This window comes from Poecilia formosa, unplaced genomic scaffold (genome assembly GCF_000485575.1).
Source record: "Poecilia formosa unplaced genomic scaffold, Poecilia_formosa-5.1.2 Scaffold1, whole genome shotgun sequence".
In the NCBI taxonomy this organism is placed as follows: domain Eukaryota; kingdom Metazoa; phylum Chordata; class Actinopteri; order Cyprinodontiformes; family Poeciliidae; genus Poecilia; species Poecilia formosa.
Genome location: NW_006799940.1, coordinates 5,821,879 through 5,839,929, shown reverse-complemented (window position 1 = coordinate 5,839,929; position 18,051 = coordinate 5,821,879). Strand labels below are relative to the sequence as shown.

Below are 18,051 nucleotides of genomic sequence, written 5' to 3'. Positions count from 1 at the left end.
CATGGATAGTTTCAGTGTGTTTTTTATGAAGAGCTGTGCACATGCGTCCTCCTTTGCATGCACAGTTGTATTTTGACAAGGCATTGCATGGTGTGTTCACAAAGAAGGCCTCGGCAAACACAGGCTCACTTGTGGCTTCAAAGCAGGCAATTAGAGAATGGTAACTAAACTAAAGCAGGCCTGTTCTATTCTCCCCAAAAAATACCCACACAAAACCGACACAATTGAACAAAGGTGAACAAGATGATAGTATGTCACTTAGCGAAATGAGCCTCTGCTGCTTCTTTTATCTTGCATGAGTGATGACACGTCTTGTGGACACATTAATGTCATATCAGCAAAAACAGGGACCATTTTTAGGAAAACTATTACTGACGACGTTCATCTGCTACGCTAGAACCACCATGCATTCAGTTAATTCTTTAACGTGGGACATGTGGAACCAGTAACAAAGAAATCATATGTTTTTATATATAAAAATTGTTGCAAATGACAGTGCTGCTAGCTGTGGGCTAACAAAGAGAACAGAAAATAGTGTCGCTGCTAAAACTAATCTGCAATTGATGTTTAAATGCAAGCTATCATTAGCAATGTAGCACAGCTAGCCTACTCTGAAAGCTAGAACAGTAGTCTCAATAGAAATTAAGACAATCTTCAATGATATATGATGGCCTGTTTGCTAATTGAGGATCCACAGGATGCTGTGCGCTTAGAGATGGAGGTTGGGAAAGGAGAACCACAAGAGTTTATGTGTTACTTGCATGAAACAACATGCAAGTAGCACCAAAACTCCTTTTTGCCCTTTTTACCCTGAGATACCATGATGGATTATTTACAGTTTTAAATACAGCCTGAATATCCACCAGTAAGAAATTGCTGCGCTTTTGTTTTTGACTGACTCCATAAAAAGTCTGTATAAATCTGGCCATATGAGAGAGCTAATAGCTACCATCCTTCTGTCCTGAACACCAGTTAGTGGTCCTGCTGTGGGACATTTACCGTGATGCTATGATGTCAAAGTAACTACCAAAACCTGCCCACCTGTTACAACAGTTAGTTACCATGGAGACCAAGCACAGGACGGCGAACAGAGATGGCCAAGCAAGAAGTAGGCAAGTGACCATGCTGTTGAGAGTCAAGTACGTAAAACATTTAATGCTTCCCTCCTAGTTTATAAAACTCATCCTCCAAACAACAAAAAATACTGGAGATTTATAGCCACATAATTAGTGTATTCTCATAAGAGGTCAGATAATTAAAAGCAAAGATAGCTATGTACATAAAAAGCTACTATGCAACTTGCAAAGTTGGTTAATTTGTCAAAACAAACAAGCTAATTTTCATGAAACTTGGTGGGAAGCAGAAAGCCAATAGAAAATAAAAGTAGAATATTATTACCAAAGCATCCCAAATAAGCAATTGTGTTTGTACAATATATTCAAAAGGCATTAGGAGGGTTTTTCCACTCAATTTCCAACTATCATCCAGTTGAGACCCACTTCTAATTTTCAGTATTTTCCATGAAGTCCTTATCAGGAAAATAAAGAAAGAAATAACACATAGAACAAAAACACAGTTGGTAAAAGGAAATGCAATGACGTTTGAAAAACAAACTTACACTGATCAATCCACGATAAATATAATCATCAAACACAGCAAACAGCAATATTGTTGTTTTCTGTTTCTTTTCTATGTTGTTTCCACCACAACTCCTTCTTGAGCTTCAGAATCTTGCTCACTAAGATCTATGCCAGACGTGTTCATAGAGGTCAGCTAAAGTCCATACAACTGGCCAAAAATGTGACGGGCAAAAAAAGTTTAAATGCATCAGACCTGCTAAATATTGAGTCCAAGCAGTTCTTTGCAACTGGGATATCACAAACATTTAAATTGTGATGCTAGCTTGACCATCAGCTTATTACTGATGAATTTTCCTGATGCTTGGGAGCAACACAAACATACACGTACGGATTCCTCCACTTTTACGGCCCAGCACGGGAAACCCTCCTCTCACCTGTTGTGCTGTTTGATGACTGCCGTGACTCGGTCCGACTGTGAGCCCAGGTCCCTGGAGTATCGCACCAGGTCGTTCAGCTGGCTTTTCAACTTCTCTGCCATCGGCTCGGCGCTCTGCAAGCCCTCCAGAATATCCTGAACGACGCCAAGCAGAAAGAAGAAGCAAGCCTAGTTAAGGAGAGACAGATCTAACTGACACCCTTCAGTCAGTGCATTCCTATTCACACCCTGGCTCAGCTCTTTTCACTCCTCTAGCATTCACACACCCGGACGCTCCGACACATACTCACAGTGTTGCTTCTTCAATGGCATTTTTGTTCTTCGAGGAGTGTGACAGGAAGGAGCGGTGGATAACGTTCTCCCGCTCTCCTCAGCGTCCCTCGCATTCTGCTCTAACAGAGTCATGAAACCCTCTCCCATGAAATATGTACAAGCTCTGACTCTCAGTCATTTCTCTCCCTCTCTGACGTATTGAACAGCCCTCCCTCCCTCCCTTCTCCCGTGGACTCGTTGCTCTCTTCTCCTCCTCTCCCTCCTCCTATATGCCTCCACTACTTTCGCTCTCCTCCTCTCGCCCTCCTCCTACTCATTCGACTTCTTCCCTCTCGCACGTTTTTTTCCCTCCCTCTCGCTTTCTCCCGGTGGAATTCAGCTGTCAGCGCTAACAGACGCAGAGTCGGTTCAAACGCACGCAAAACAAGCGCGCAACGAAAACACGGCCGGACACAGGAAACAAGCTGCTGGAAGGAGGAGAAAGGAGCGGAGGAGGGGGACAAAAAACTCCTCCTCTGTTCTTTGACAGCCCCACAAATTGAGGAAAACCGGAGAAAGGCACGGCCGACGAAGCCTGGGGAGGAGTTGGGAGGTTGAGCGTGCTGGCATGGCCCTGACAATGAGGAGCAATTGTCAAAACGTAAACATCCCGTTGAGGTTGGCGACAGAGCGGCAGGGGAGGTGAGGAGCAGGAGGATCAAGGCGTAATCTCGGCAACCGAAAACGAAAAGGAAAACTGCTCCTTTTATTTCAAGCAGGATGAGTTCAGATTGAGGGGAGACAAAATAACAATAAGAGAGTGTTTGGAGAGGAGAGATAGTGGCAAAATAATGGCAGCAAAAAACAAAAACATTTAGAGATGGAAGCAGAGACCTGGGGAAACTGATGGGATTGTTGCTGTCATTATGCCCTCCCAGCAAAGCTGATTTACAAACTAATCTGTTTTCAGGATTCAGTAATAGAATGGATAATTACTTGTGAGTGAATGCAGAGGATTTCTGCAGATTGTGTGTACATGTGCTTTCTATTAGAGAACGCTAATTACTTTCTCTGGCTGCACGCAAATATTTACACATTCCAGCGAGTTTTTTTCTTCTAAATAAACTATTGTTTAGAGACAAATGACATATGTTACAGTGAGGACTATTTAAATTTATATTACCTTAGCCAGCTTCCATCCCTCCACCGCCTCCTCGCCGCTACTCCGTCCCTCAGCTTTAACCAGCTCCTGGCTCCACCCCCTCAGACAGCCATCAAACTCCTTCAGCCGCTCCTCCAGGCAGGCCGTCAGATGGTCGTACTCTTCTTCCGAAGCTTCGGCGGCGGCCAGGGCCCCCTCCAGGCCGTCTCTGGCCCTCAGGGCGGCCCCCTCCCACTGCTCCAGGGCATGCGACAGCGCCCCCAGCTGCCGGTCCATGGCCTCGCAGCCGCCCGCCGCCGTGTGCTCCGCCGTGGCCGCTGCGCTGCGTCGGACCCGGCTGAGGCGCTCCCGGCCCTCCAGGAGTCGACACTTCACACGCTCCTGGAGAGAGGGAAAGGAAAGTTGCTACGGAAACTGTGGCTAAGGAAACTGTACTCTCAGGATGCGTGGTCTGTGTTTAAAGCTGTAGTGCTTCGCTCTTCTGTCTATTTTTATCTTCACGTCTGACTCTTTGATTCCTCCTGCTCATCGTCGGTGCTGATGTTGGGTCTTTTGTAATCTCTGGGATCTTAACCACTTTTTCCTCTAACCCCATCTGCTTCTATGTGAAAAGTAAACACTGAAGGGTGACGAGGCAGTAAAAATACGGTTTAAAAAAAGAGCATCTGATCGGTGAGAACAGACAGTTATCAGTATTAACTTTGCATGTACAAGAAATCCAGTCTCCTCCAAATCGCTTTAGTCGGTAGCTCGGCAAACACACATTCATAATGTGATAATTAGGACCCATGTGTAAAATCTAAATGCAAATCAACATCTCCCTACATATTTTCTCACCACGGTAGCTGGGAATTATTTAACAGACAAGAAGATAAGTGCTGCTTTTAATTCTTACACAATAATTATCAGTAATTCGCACCAGAGATGCAACCTACAGCCTCCCAAAAAAAAACCAACTAAAAAACCTGGATATATTTGGCACTGATGTGGAAAATAAGCAGAAGATCGCTCTCTATTTTGTCCCTGGATTCTTCTGCTTCAGAGTGAGACTGTAATCAGCTTCAGTCATTAGGACCTTTAACATTTTTTGCTTCCTGAAATTTATATCGCAATAATTTGACGGGTTTATGCTCATCTCAAAACTTGGTCAGGTTGTGTTTGTTTTTTGCAGTGAGTGTCATGTGAAAGAGGAGGATCTGCTACTAATTTTTTCATTTTTCACTCAGATTTCAGCTGCTTTCCCAAAAGACATCAAGTTTAACACCTTGAAATGGGTGCAAATTACAAGAAACAACTCCCACTGGGCATCTACTGTACTTACCTTTTCAGACGAAGAGTCAACTATTTAAATAATTTTTTTTTTTTTGCTCCTTGATTTTTTTCTGGATTCAAACTAATACTCCTATCAAGGATCCTGCAGCACTTCTTTATTTTAAGATCAATTTTCCTTGAATTTATCTTTTGAATTCAAGCTCGCAAATACATCTAATCTCATTGTGTTATGGTTCTTAAAACAGTAATTAAAATCAACAAGTAAGACCTGAAACTAAACTTAAAAACCAGTAATGCTGGTAAAAGCCTCTCTAAGATAAACAACCTACTAGACGATACAACTGAACCCTTCATTTGTCCACACTTTGGCATAACAATAACAGACATGCTGGATGAAAACAACTTTATTTCCCATTGACTTGTTGGTTGAAACTGTAGAAAATTAGCGATTGATTCTTCTGAAAGACAACCGTTTTGATTCATTTTTTCTGGTAATTTGACAAAAAAATAAATAAATAACAGTAGTAATAGAAATGCTGAAACAACTTGCTTATTTTCATTACCTTTACTTCTGATAGTGTTTTCCCGATGGAGGCGGAGTCTCCTGATGCATCAGACCAATGCTGCAGCTCTTTCCCTGCAGACATCAGCCAGTCGGTGAGCTCCCGAACGGCCTCCAGGTAGTCCTGATGCTCCAACACCACGGCCTGAGCCAGACGGACTCTCTCCTACGACACGAAGGTCAGAGTTTCCCGAAATGCTTTTACGCAAAACCAATGAGTGCAATTAAATGCGGTGCCATTTACCTCAACCAAAGCCGTGAGATGATCAAACTGCACCTGTAGCTGAGTGCGAGCGCCGTGGTTAAAGCTGGCGTCGCCCGTCTTTTTGAACAGTTCTCTGGCTTTTTCCTCCAGGCTGGAGAGCGCCATCTGGTGGTCTTCCAGGTCAGCCGTTAGGGCTCTGAGTCTCTCCAGCTGGGAGGCCTTCTCTCTGGGTCCAGGCTGCGGTGGGAGTGGGGCGCATACCTCCCTCTTCACAGCTTCCATCCATTTTTGCAGCTGAGCAGCAGTTTCGAGGTATCCCCCCCACTGAGACACAGTCCACTCTAATCGACTGGAAAAAGAGCATATCCCCACTTTATACCTCCGACACGTCCCGACTTGAAAGCAAAGAAAGACCACTCAAAACCACAATTTACATTTAACAATCAAAAAAAAAAAAAAAATTATATCAAGAGTTTAAGAAGCAGTCAAGATCGTGGATAATCTCCTTAAATCTTAAGTCTATATTTCTAAATTGTCAGTACCAGTGGCCAAGTGTCTTGATCCTCTTTTATTGGAGGGGTTCAAACACACACAGACAAAGATACACACCCGTAATATTCCTTGCCATCTGTCACCCCCACGTGCACAAACACCCAATATCCACACACAGACACCTCTCGTTCACCTGCTACCCCTCGCCTCCTGTTCCCACTTTCCTCTTAAAACACAAACACTCCTCCCCCCCACCCCCCCGTGTGACCCGCTGTTTGCCATCCCCCATTTAGCCACTAATGAGATCAATTTTTTTCCTAACAGGAACTATAATTGCTCAATTAAACACACACACAAAGCAGGTCATGCGCATTGCTTAGGCACATGCACACACGAAGAGGGCAAACTAAGACATATCAATCAGATTTAGAAAACAAGACGAATATTTCTCATTATGTATTTACCCTAATGGTAATTAATAGGAATGACACACAATCTATCATGATGAAAACAACAAGCTCCCCACTGTGAGGACTTTCTGGCACACAGATGAATTGTCTCTAAGATGGCCATAAGGCAAATCTTTTCATGGCAAATGATAAAAAGCAAAGTTGAGAAGGGAAGAAATAGATAAAGCAACAATGCAAGTGACAAAGTGATAAAAATTAACATCTCTTTAGTTTAAAAACGTTGCAATTTTCCTCATAGATCTTTCCAAATCTGAATTGACACTGACTTGCAAAGGCATTCATACTTTGCAAAGTTATTGTATCAAACTATTCTGTGGTTCTGTTTTCTTGGCACAAAGCAGAGAACAACTGTGAAGTTAAAGGGAAATGACAACCATTTTTAAGGTCTCTGTGTCAGTCTCTACTGAAGAAAGGCAACCCCACAGCATGATGCTGTCAGCACCATGTTTCACCACAGGGCGATTTTACATGATACGTCAGCCACATGGTTCAAATTTGGTCTCATGTTTGCTCAACATGTAAACTTATTAATTGGATGAAATGTGGCTGTAGTAAAAAGTAAAAGGGGGAAATTCCTCCACTTCACTATTTTGCATTACTCTTTGTGAGTTTATCCTATAAAATCCATTGAAGTTCGTGGCTGAAATATGACAAAAGGTTAAAAGGTTAAATGGTGGCGTATGGTTTGCAAGGCGGTGTAGGTTCATGCAGTAAATTGCGGTACCTGTGGCAGCTCATAGCAGTAACCAGCAGCGTCGCCCATGCATCCTCCACTTCCTGCAGCTGAGAGCGGACCACTTCCTGTCCACCAGCGCCGTAGCTACGCAGGGCGAGCTCAGCCTTACCCATCACCATATTCAGCTTCACCTCCCCTTCGCCCTTCAAAAGCAGGATGTCCTGCGCAAACAGAGGAGAGTCTCTGAAAACTGGAAATAGACAAAAGAACTGGACCTGGAAAGGCTTTTCTAAAACAAACAGCCCCCTCTTGTGTCTGACTTCAAGAAATCTGGATCCTTGGCAGCAAAATTTATTGTAACATTTACTAAGTGAAGCGTTCCTGACACCCTGTGTCTCACCTGCACGGTCTCCAGTCTCTGCTCCAGCTGCTCTTTCGTTCCGATCGTGCTGTCGACAGTTCCCAGTCTCTCTTGGATCCCCTCCAGCCAGGCCCAAACTCCCTGGAGGGTGTCTCCAAAGGCCTGGCTCTCTTGGCAGGCCTGCAGTCTCTCCCTGGCTGCCTTCAGGAGGGCTTGGTACTCCATCTGGAGCTGGCCCGTCACTCTGACCTCTCCGCCCGAACCGCAGCCGGATTCAGAGAGAGCCTGGGCCTCCTGACAGACACGCTCAATGGACTCCCTAGATAAAAAGATAGAAAGGAAAAATATTCCTCTGACAGCTGATCTTCCAGCATGTACAACATATGGCCTCAGGCATCCCCTCTTCAAACCTTTGTGCTATCAGATCCTGATTTAAGTTCTCTATTCTCTGCAGCTCGTCTGCGGGATCTGAGGCTCCTCTCTGGCTCTCTGTCACAACAACAGGCTCGCTCTTAAGGCCGAGATCAATCTTCTTCAGCCACTCTCGTGTATTCTCCACACAATCATCAAAACTAATGCAGGGGAAGGAGAAAAAAAGTGCGTTAAATAAAGATTTTCTATCTTTATAGAAAAACCTTATTTTTTCAAAACCTTACTTTTGAAAAAGTAAGGTTTTGCGGCTTACTTTTTCAAAACGTCAACGCTCTCTTGCAGGTCTTGCTGGCTCTGACAGCAGACGTCCTGGAAATCCTTCCACTCCTTCTGACAGGAGGAAAGACTTTCTTTGACCTGCGCCGCTCCGACTTTGCTCAGGTGGAGCTGAAGTTTCTCGGCTTCTTTATGGACCTGAGAGAGACGCTCTTCACCCTTCAACATCTGCTCTACTGAGATCTGTGGTAGGAGAGAGAAACGTGCTACGCTGGCACTGACAAATTGCTGAAACAGTCCCTCGATTTTTTTTTTTTTTTTCTTGTCACCACAAACTTTGGCTTGTTTTATATAATGACAACACAAAGTAGGGCTTTATTGTGAACTGGGAGGAAAGTTTCTAGCAAGTAAAAATCTGAAGTCATGTTTATGTTTTAGTGGCACCCAGAACTCTAATGCCACTAAGTAAAATACAGCACAGAGCACAGAGAGAAATAAAAAATCAAAAGTACCTTCAGTCTTTGTAACTTGGCTGTAAGGAGGATGACATCTCCTGATTGATTAAAACAATCTTTCAGCTCCAACTTCAGTTCTGTGAGCCACAACGTAAAGTCTTGGACAAGCTCTGTTTTGAGGAGAAGAAGAAGAAGAAGAAGAAAAAAAAAAAACAGACTAGCTGCAGCCCAAAAGCAAAGTACGGAGAAGTTACAGAAGTGGGCACAACAAATAATGGCCAGAGAAGATTTAAAAGTCAAAGGAGAAGAGGAGAGGTAATGTGCTGAGGCAGATGGGGAGTGTGGGCGTGTCCACGGCATGCAGACTTTGCTGCCTTGGCAACAAGCCTGAAATGGCTCCCTCGAGATCGGATGTGACGAAGTTGACATTGCTCTCCGAGGCACAGGTGTGTGTCGAAGCGAAAAGAGTGCATCAGTGTACCTGATAATGTGCACGGACGGTGTGTGTGGGTTGTTGTGGGAGGATTGAGTGTCCTCTAGGGAAAAATGAAGGATAATCAACCGCAAATCTGTTGCACAGCTAACGCGAACGAATTACACTGCTTTGTGGAATTGTGCTGTGTTCGATCGGCAGATTATGAGATTTTAAGCACTCTTATGAGTCTAATTTCTCTTCTTCTGGGAATACGTTTAGCTTACTACTCCTTTTATTGACAAATCGCAATGTTTATATGACTAAAGAAATTGCCCCTTTCTAACCTAAACCCGCCCGCCATGTCTTACCATTGAAGTGGAGCTGTAATCCATCCTGCAGGCTGCCCCTGGTTTTGGCACAGCGTTGGGCAACAACCTCTGTTCGCTTGGCGATGGAGGTGAGATCAGAGGAGAGGGCTGAAAGCTCATGAGACGGATGCGTTCTGCTCAGGGACGTCAGGGCGTCTCTAGCCGAGTCCATGTCTGCCCTCTGTCGCTGCACAACACTCTGCAGGTCCTTTAGTGGAAAACAGTGAGAAATCAAGAGTTACGACTGTTGCATCATCTACATCTTGATTTGATTTACTGTTTCTATGGCGCACAAAGTGATGCTTTATTTCTGGAAATGACATCTTCAGCACAAAAGGAAGCACAATTTGAGTGACGTAAGGATTTTGAGAGCAAAAGGTATCACAACAGGAGTGATAGAAGAAGCAGGTTTTCTTGTTGGGTTACTCGCCAAATAGCCAAAGTATTATCAGTGCTTAAACTAAAGTTAATAACAGTATTGATATCGCCTAGGGCAACAGTGGGAAAGTAAGTGGGCAAGTCACCTAAACCCAGTGTGAATGTAGGCAAGTACAGCTCGATAAATGAGACTAAATTGCTTTGAGTTGTCAGTATGACTCAAGAAAAAAACATTATACAAGTCTATTTAGCATATTACAACAAGTGAGCTGCGGCCTGCTATTCTTATGCATGCCAGTTTGAAAAATACCCTACATGTTGGTGAGGTTGTTTCTGCTCCAGCTTGCTTGACAACAGTAAGTCATAAAAAACCTTCTGTTAAAGAGACTCGGCGAACATGTGGGAACAGAGATGGTGCTCTGAGTAGAGAAAAGCAAATTGTAACTTCTTGGGGAGTATGTAAAATTAACTCTGAATAAACCACCCCTGAAATAGTGGTGGCAGCATCATGCTGGGGGCAATGCTTTTCTCCAGTGGGGACAGAGAGGCTGGTCAGAGTTGATGGGAAGATGCATGAAGCTAAATAAAGGAAAATCCTAGAAGAAAACCTGCTAGAGGCTCCAAAACACCTGAGGCTGGAGCGGATGTTAACCCTTAACCACAGCATTAATCCTACAATTAACACCAAATTCCTTCCAGATATGTTAGTAAACATTTTATTTGTTAATGTCAAAGATGTCTTACTTGCATTATTTACTCAACAATTGATCGTATTGTTTAGGAAGATCAGTTTCAAGCTTAAACATGCCCCAAACCGAACAGAACAAAATGATAAAGCCGTACCTTCACCGTACAAATGTCTTCGAGGGAACCAGCTTCGGTGAGGTCCGACAAGGATCCCTCCACGGCCTCCAGCCGCTCGGTCATCTGGCACATCAGGTCATCAAGTCGCTGCTTCTGGAAGTCGAAGTAGGTCAGGGTGTGTTTGGCCTGGTTGTACGCCTCCTGCGCGTGGAGCATTTTCTTCCTCAGATCCGACTCCAGAACCTGGTTACGTAAAATCAGCTTATTAAAAATAAAGTTTATACTACCTAAACCAGTACATAATGCTGGGTAAAGAGTAAAAGATGCTTAATAGCAACTCCGTGGTGTGGAATGTTGATTTGATGTCTTACAGCCAAAAATGAACAGAAATAAAGAAAGTATCAACACGGTTTGATCTATTTAAGCTTTGTAGCTTTTTGCTTAATATAGATGAAACTGAATACAGGTTCCCATAATATTCACCTGCATTTGTATTGGTGTCTCCTGCAGTTTGGCTCGCTCTTTCAGCTCTGCCACTCTCTCCTGCAGGATATCCAACATCTGCTCCCTCTTTTCCACCTCAGCCTTTAGAGTTCAAAGTGTGAGAAAAGGAAATTAAACCCACTGTCACCTCCCTGAATACCTCCTCTCTGCCATCTCCATCCAGCAAGCTCTAACCTGAAAGTTGGTAAGACAGGCCTCTGCCGAACCCTTGTCGCCGAGTCTGGCAACACTGTCGGTGAGATCGGCGATGGACCCGGCCATCCACCGGCTGATGTCGTTCTCCATGGCCTTCAAGTCATCCCAGAGTTTTATGCAGTAGCTGAGCCTTTCTGTATTTGTCTGGATTTTCTCTGAGACCTGAAAGAATAATAATAATAATTTTGAAAAAATGCATAGACGAGCAGTTTGAGTGCAGAGCAGAACGCGTCTCAATCAACAGCAGAGGAAGGGTCTCCCTCTTTTGTTTTTTTTAGCCGCCTCCGTCTCTCCTTAACAAGGGATGGTGGGCTTTTCGGGGAGGTGGAGGAAAAATGAGGCATAATTAGTTTGACAGATGTGGGAGTGAGACATGAGGGAGCGACGTAAAAGGAAGATAACCTGTCTAGACATGTTTGTTGTTCTGTCTCATTTGTGACAGTTGAGGAGATAAATAAGTCCTAACAAAGGAGAAAATGTATAAATAAAAAATAAATCCTGGAGGTAAATACCAAAATGACCCTGTTCCTGGCAGAACTGGATTGTAGATCACATAATTCACTTTTTTGAAAATCAATTCATACTCTTTTGCTCATTGTAGTATTTCCATTCAAGATTGTAATCTGACTGTTTCTGGAAAACTGACTGATTTTAATTTGCTTATTCTAAAACATCTGCGATTAAATATACATATATAAGCCATTAGTTTCTGATTTTATGATGCAGTTATTTTCCTGAAGAAGGGACACAGCACAGCCTGTGTTTTTAAGACACGACTCACCAGCAGCCACCGATCCCTGAGAGCCTCCGTTTCACTCAGGACAGAAAACATATCCGAGTTGGGAACCTGCTCCAATTCTCTCTGCAGGTCCTCGACCGTGGAGATGAGCTGGTCCATGTCGTCTTGTTTTTCTCTCAGTTCAGCTTGGACAGTTTCATGCTGCATGGACAGACACCAGAGCACAGATATTGATAGCAGGCTGCCACTAGAGGGAGAGATACGATTCAAACTGGAGGGTTAAAGCCATTTGGATCCAGTGCATTTCATGAAGTCAGTCAACAACCAGACCAATCCTCTTATGAAATAAGTTTTGACATAAAAAAAATAATAAAAGATACATAATTTTAGGCAATATCATCACAACTGAGGGTTAATGAAATGCCAAAGGACAATTGCAAAACCTAAAATATATACTTTTTGCACAAATAAAGTCAACAACTCTTGTGAAATGTTGTTGTCATAGTTGTAACTATGCAGCAGTCGCATTTTTAAAATTCTGGATCCACATGAGTTTATCTGGTTGCAAAGAACCAAAGGAAGGAAAGAGAAAAAAATATGAGAAGGTATAGGAGAGTTCCTCCAGGAGAATGCCACTATGGCCCAAGCTGGGTGTATCTGAGATCTCCCACTGAAATATTCCAGTGTCCAAACAAGTCAGAATGGAAAGTCTTTCCCAATTTATGGTTATGGAGTGCCAGGTTTGCCTCCTTTAAATGCAATTCTGACTTTCCGTCAGACTGTACAATACCCACCGCTCTAAGTAGTTCACCATTCTCTACTACAGGCAATAAACCTGGAAATTGTTTATTTATTTATATTTCGAATAATACTGTTTTTTAGTATTTCTATATTCACTTGATTTTACTGTGTATATATAGTTTTTCATATTGGTTTTGCTTTTTATACTGCTGTAACAATGTAAATTTCCCCATTGCGGGATTAATAAAGGAATATCTTATCTTATCTTATCTTATCTTTCTGGCATGCATCCATTACAAAATGCTTCAGGAGATGACACAGTACTCACTGACCACTGTGCATACAAACATCTGTTGGATCCAGAAAGCACCAGCCTGTATGATGTAATGTATGAATCCAGATGCATACATTACCATAGCTTTAACACTAATAATAGTTATATTAATAATAGTATTTAATAGTTATCCTCGGTCCTTTCTTGAAAAAAAATTAATTATCTGAATTAATAGCTACAAATATTAAATAATAATGCATTACCGACACTTTCTCTAAAAAATAAACTTAACTAACTTGTGTGAAAACACTTCTGGCGTCCTGAGCGTTATGGTTGTGGTCGGGCAGATTGTGGGCAACAGCCTGAGCGTTTTCCACAACAGTGGCGATGTTCGACTTCAGGTGGAGGAACAAGCGGAGAAGGTCGACCACAACGCCGCTCTGCTCCTGACTGGAAGAGAACAGAGAGCACAAATTTAGATAGCACTGCTTGACAAAAGCGAAATAAAGAAGTCATCCATTACCTATTTGTTATTGTCGTATTCAGATTTTCCCAGGCTGCCTTCACCAGCGCCACCTCTCTGAGAGCGTCAGCTGCCAACTCGCTGTCTCGCTGGACCAGCTGGTTCCCCTTCTCCTCTAACCATCGCTGGGAGTGCTGCAGAGACTGCAACTCGTCCTCCAGCTGGACGAAGAAACGCAGCCTGGGAGAAACCGATCCAGAGCGAAAACAATGGGGATTACCTGATCCCAGCATTAGACATCTCATTGTTTTAAGACGCAACATTGAAATGACTTTGTCCATCTGGCTGGAGAGCTGCTACTGAAGTCGGCAGATAGAGTCTGCCACCGTTTAGATCTCCCCATTAAAGACTTGTAGGATGTATTTTACAATGTGAAATTATGCAAATGTCATCCCTCTTTTTCTATTTACATTATTTTCAAACAACGAATCAGGCATTTTGATGATGGTTTGATCCAACCTGATGGTCTGTCAATTGTTTAATTTGGACTTTTCAATAGCTGTACCTGTTTTGAAAGGCCTGAACAGAGCACTCTCTCGCCTCCTCTCGCCTTGCGTCGTCTTCTATCTTCTTCAAACTCTTCATCACTTCCTCTTTCCTCTCTCTGAAAGAGCACCACAGCGCCCCTAAAGCATCCGCTTCACTTTGCCTCCATCCAACAGCCCTCTGCACCTCCTCCAGAGCCATCATGAGGCCCACCGCCAGTCCTCTGCAGGATGTTCTGCCCTGAGGATCGCTGGTGTTTTTGGATCCGGTCGATTCCGCACCCAGCAGGTGCAGGTGTGCCTTGCTCAGCATCCCGTCCAACCCAACAGCCTCTGCCTCAAGTCGGGCCACATCTTTAGAGACCTCCACAATCCCACGATGCAGAGCCTCGGCCTTAGAGTGGTCCCAGCTCCCCCTGCCCTCCACCGCCTCGTTAAGGTGGCGCAAAGCCTTAGACGTTGCCTCACGCTTTGCGAGGAAAGCCTTTAATTTAGTCAGGCACTCCTTACGGACGAGCAACAGACGCTGGGACTCATTGAAGTGTTGCAGGCAATCCTCCGTCCAGGCCTGCAGTTGCTGTTCAGCCTCTGGGGTGGAGCGATGGAGCAGAGACGATTCTTTCTGATTCAGGGTTTGAGTCAACAACGCGTTTTCCTGCAGCTGTGCCTCATGCTCCTGTAGCATTACGAGAAAAATAAAACATACTTGCGTAAAATCAAAAATATTTTTTTAAAAACTAGTTTACAGTAGCTACATGTACATGTGATTTGAAAATGGAAATTGTTGGTTTATTACCTTTACTTCAGTGATTGCAGCGTCAAGATCTGAGATGTGAACATAGGGAGAGTTTCTAAGGACAGACAGGAAGTTTTCACTCCTTTGTGCCACAACAAGCAGAGCCTGATCGAACTGCTCCAGCTGATCCAGGTGCAGCTCAAGCAGCTTACTCCTAAAGAAGAATTATATGGGAGATGAATGCTTATATCTATACAGTTATTATTTCTGACTGAAAAAAACCCCATGAAAGATTCAAATTTTGAGATCCTTAAATGAATTAAGAATTGCCTGTGTGATATGCTCATGTTCACGGAAGTGTATCTCTCCTGAAGTTGAGTAAGGTCATTGTTGAGCTCCTGGAGTCGAGCTTCGTCCGCTGTGGTGCAGAGACACAGCTGGAGATTTTCAAGTCCCTGGAGGAGTGCTTCATAAGACGGCGTCTCCTGCTGCATTTCCTGAGGAGTGGGAGTTCAACAAAATGCCTGACTGAGGCTCTGAACCGAGTCACAAAAGGCAACAAAAGTCATAAAAGTGAACATACATTCAATGGGCACTCCTGTAAGATTTTTTCACGTTTTGATCCGTGCAAAATGTTCCGTTTATGAACATTACTTTATAGTTTTGTTTCTCCCAATACAAAACTTTAAAGTATTGTATTGGGATTTTATATAATAGACCAACACAAAGTAGTGCATATCATTGTTAAATGACAAAAAAGTCTGAAAAGTATCTCTTTTTTAAATGTATTTCTCAGAGTGGAAGCATCTGTGGACGGCCATTTTTAAACCGTCACATAGAGTCACATTATGAATTAAATCATGAATATCTTTTTTACTGTAACTTTAGTTGTCAGTTTTATATTAGTGTCCACTGCCCTGATGGAAGGGCAGCTTTTGTAGCTTCTTTCTGTCTGTCTGTCTGATTGTCTGTGACATGAAAAAATTTTTTATTAAAAAAAAAAGTCCCACACAGCTTTCCTCCCCTACAACTAGTTTTCTGCCATTAATTTTCAATCATGTGTATTAAAAAGTTCAGATATGGTTTCATCAGATTAGAGCACCTGCTTCCACATGTCTCCTGTGTCCACTACATGTGATTGTGGCAAAATGAAAAAGGAGCAACTTGTGGCTTTCTCTAAATATCAGCCTTATTCTTTCCACTCCGTTATGAAGGCTGAGATTAAATTATCTAGAGGTGGACTCTGTTTACACAATTGGTCATGTTAAAGCCAGGAATTTCACATTTCAGATACTTATTTGTAAAAAAAAAAACAAAAACAAAAAAAAAACTACATTATTTTCCTTATTTTTTACATTTCCGAGCTACTCTACAAAATACAGAAAGACTAAGGTGTAACGATATTTGCAACAAAATCAAGAAGTCTATTTTACCTGCACGTTTTGGAGTTCATTCCTCAGTTTCACTTTATCTGCAGAGAGTAATTCGGTTTCCGGGCAGCACATGGATTCACATCTGACCAGCCAGCTCTTCATGGATGCACTCTCTTTTTCATATCTGCTCATTCAAATTCAGATTGCACAGTTGTAAGCGAATAAAGCTTTCTTTAATAACCAAATAACCTTTCAAATCAACATGTACACACACTCTGTAACACTGCATACTGCTTTTTCTTTTCAACACGAATCTGCATCAGTTGAATTGTAAAAATATATGTATGCAAATCTACAGAGGAGAGAGTAAGTAAGAACAGAGAAACACACAGACATACATGCATTAAAAAAAAAGGTTTGCAGCAAGAATATTATTTATTTTTAGAGTGATTTACTGACATGTCACACTAAACTGTAGCCACTAGGCTGGCTCTTTACTTTCTCTTCACAAAAACAATCACTCTGGTGCAAATCTATTCAGTGTCAAACAAGTGACAAGAAAAAGAATATAATTAGAAGGGGAAAGCAAACGTTGACAGGGAAGCAGACAGAAAGACTCAGACGAGCTCTCGCTCTACTACTTCACACTAAAAATGAGAGAATCTTTCGGAGAATAACAGAGGAAATTGACAAGAGATGAGAATTCAGCAGAAAGGACACATGCACAATAACAAGGGGAAATTGCAATATTTATACAAACAGTACAAGAGATGTGTGTGCGAGCAGGAACTAAAAGACGACAGGGAAAGGCTCAGGAAATTAAAGATGAAAACAAAAGCAGCTGCTTTCGCTTTAAAAGGTTTGGAGCATTGTGTTTTTTTGGTTTTTTTTGGAATTGACAGAAACCAATTAGCAATCTGAATAAAAGCCACTCAACATGACTAAAGAGAGACGTTTTTCTACAGTACGAAAGTAAACAGTTAAAACGACTAACGTCTATCAAATTGTTCCGCGCAATTTTGCGGTGAAATGTATCCATACCTTTGCCACAGAGCTAGAAGACTCTCCAGTGTGGATTGTTTTCCCGCAGCCTCTGCAATTAACTCTCTCTGTTGCTTCTGGAGGTCAGCCACCTCCTCTTCCAGCTGGCTGCCCTCTCCGAGCCTCTTTGAGGCTGAACACAGTGCCATCAGTCTGGGTTTCAGCTGCTCAACACCCTGGCAGACCTCCTTGAAGTAAATAAAAACATACTGGTGATGAACCCCGGAGCAGCTAAGGAGTTAAACCTTAAACACACAAAACGTTATTAAATACTGGGGTAGATTCTCACCATGTGATCCTGGAGGATCTTGTAGGTCTCAGATGATGATGTACAAGTGATTGGACAGCCCAGTTTTTCTTTCAGATCTCCCATTGTTTTCTTTACCTGACAGTGGACAAATATGTCCAATTATATTTGAGCTGAGCTATAAAATGAACCCCTTTTCGTATGTTGCAAGTTTGTCCACCTGTTCGAGGTTGTCGTTGCATCTCTGCCTGTAGGAGGCGCTCTGGTTGAGCTGTGAGCCGAGCTGCTCTGTCCTCCCCATCAGCTCGTCACAGCATCGCCTCGTCTGCAGGAGTTGGACACGGATATGTCTGGCTTCTCCAGGGGTCACGAATCTGGACAGGGTCTCAACGTCAGCCTCCATCTGGACAAGAGTCGTCTTTCTTTCCTCCAAACCTTCACCTATCACCTGGAGAGACAAGAAGCAGCAAAAAAATTATGATTATGAGAATCACATATTTGATTAATCTGCTATTCCCACAGAGAAGTCTGTGAATTTCATTAAATACATACATTCCTAATTTTGTTTTGAAAATCTGAAATTGACAGAACTGAGATTATAGTAATGACAGACATCACGACGAACTAATTTTCTAAATCTCTACATGTGCTGCTGAC

General features: G+C 42.9%; 1 protein-coding gene across 12 annotated transcripts in view; it reads right to left on the bottom strand.

Annotated features, from left to right (window-relative positions):
- syne1a (spectrin repeat containing, nuclear envelope 1a) overlaps window positions 1–18,051 on the bottom strand; it is a 139,972-nt gene that overhangs the window by 75,517 nt on the left and 46,404 nt on the right. For all 12 annotated transcript variants that reach the window (XM_016669422.1, XM_016669460.1, XM_016669419.1 and 9 more), the window contains 23 exons: window positions 17,615–17,842; window positions 17,437–17,532; window positions 17,148–17,335; window positions 16,167–16,290; window positions 15,064–15,230; window positions 14,794–14,947; window positions 14,018–14,673; window positions 13,513–13,692; window positions 13,286–13,439; window positions 12,017–12,175; window positions 11,215–11,397; window positions 11,020–11,121; window positions 10,576–10,779; window positions 9,355–9,562; window positions 8,629–8,741; window positions 8,154–8,359; window positions 7,879–8,040; window positions 7,508–7,787; window positions 7,156–7,328; window positions 5,509–5,818; window positions 5,266–5,430; window positions 3,452–3,811; window positions 2,015–2,151 (listed from right to left, as the gene is read on the bottom strand). In XM_016669422.1, the coding sequence (XP_016524908.1) occupies window positions 2,015–2,151; window positions 3,452–3,811; window positions 5,266–5,430; window positions 5,509–5,818; window positions 7,156–7,328; window positions 7,508–7,787; window positions 7,879–8,040; window positions 8,154–8,359; window positions 8,629–8,741; window positions 9,355–9,562; window positions 10,576–10,779; window positions 11,020–11,121; window positions 11,215–11,397; window positions 12,017–12,175; window positions 13,286–13,439; window positions 13,513–13,692; window positions 14,018–14,673; window positions 14,794–14,947; window positions 15,064–15,230; window positions 16,167–16,290; window positions 17,148–17,335; window positions 17,437–17,532; window positions 17,615–17,842 (4,709 nt within the window). The remainder of the gene's footprint in view (window positions 1–2,014; window positions 2,152–3,451; window positions 3,812–5,265; window positions 5,431–5,508; window positions 5,819–7,155; window positions 7,329–7,507; window positions 7,788–7,878; window positions 8,041–8,153; window positions 8,360–8,628; window positions 8,742–9,354; window positions 9,563–10,575; window positions 10,780–11,019; window positions 11,122–11,214; window positions 11,398–12,016; window positions 12,176–13,285; window positions 13,440–13,512; window positions 13,693–14,017; window positions 14,674–14,793; window positions 14,948–15,063; window positions 15,231–16,166; window positions 16,291–17,147; window positions 17,336–17,436; window positions 17,533–17,614; window positions 17,843–18,051) is intronic.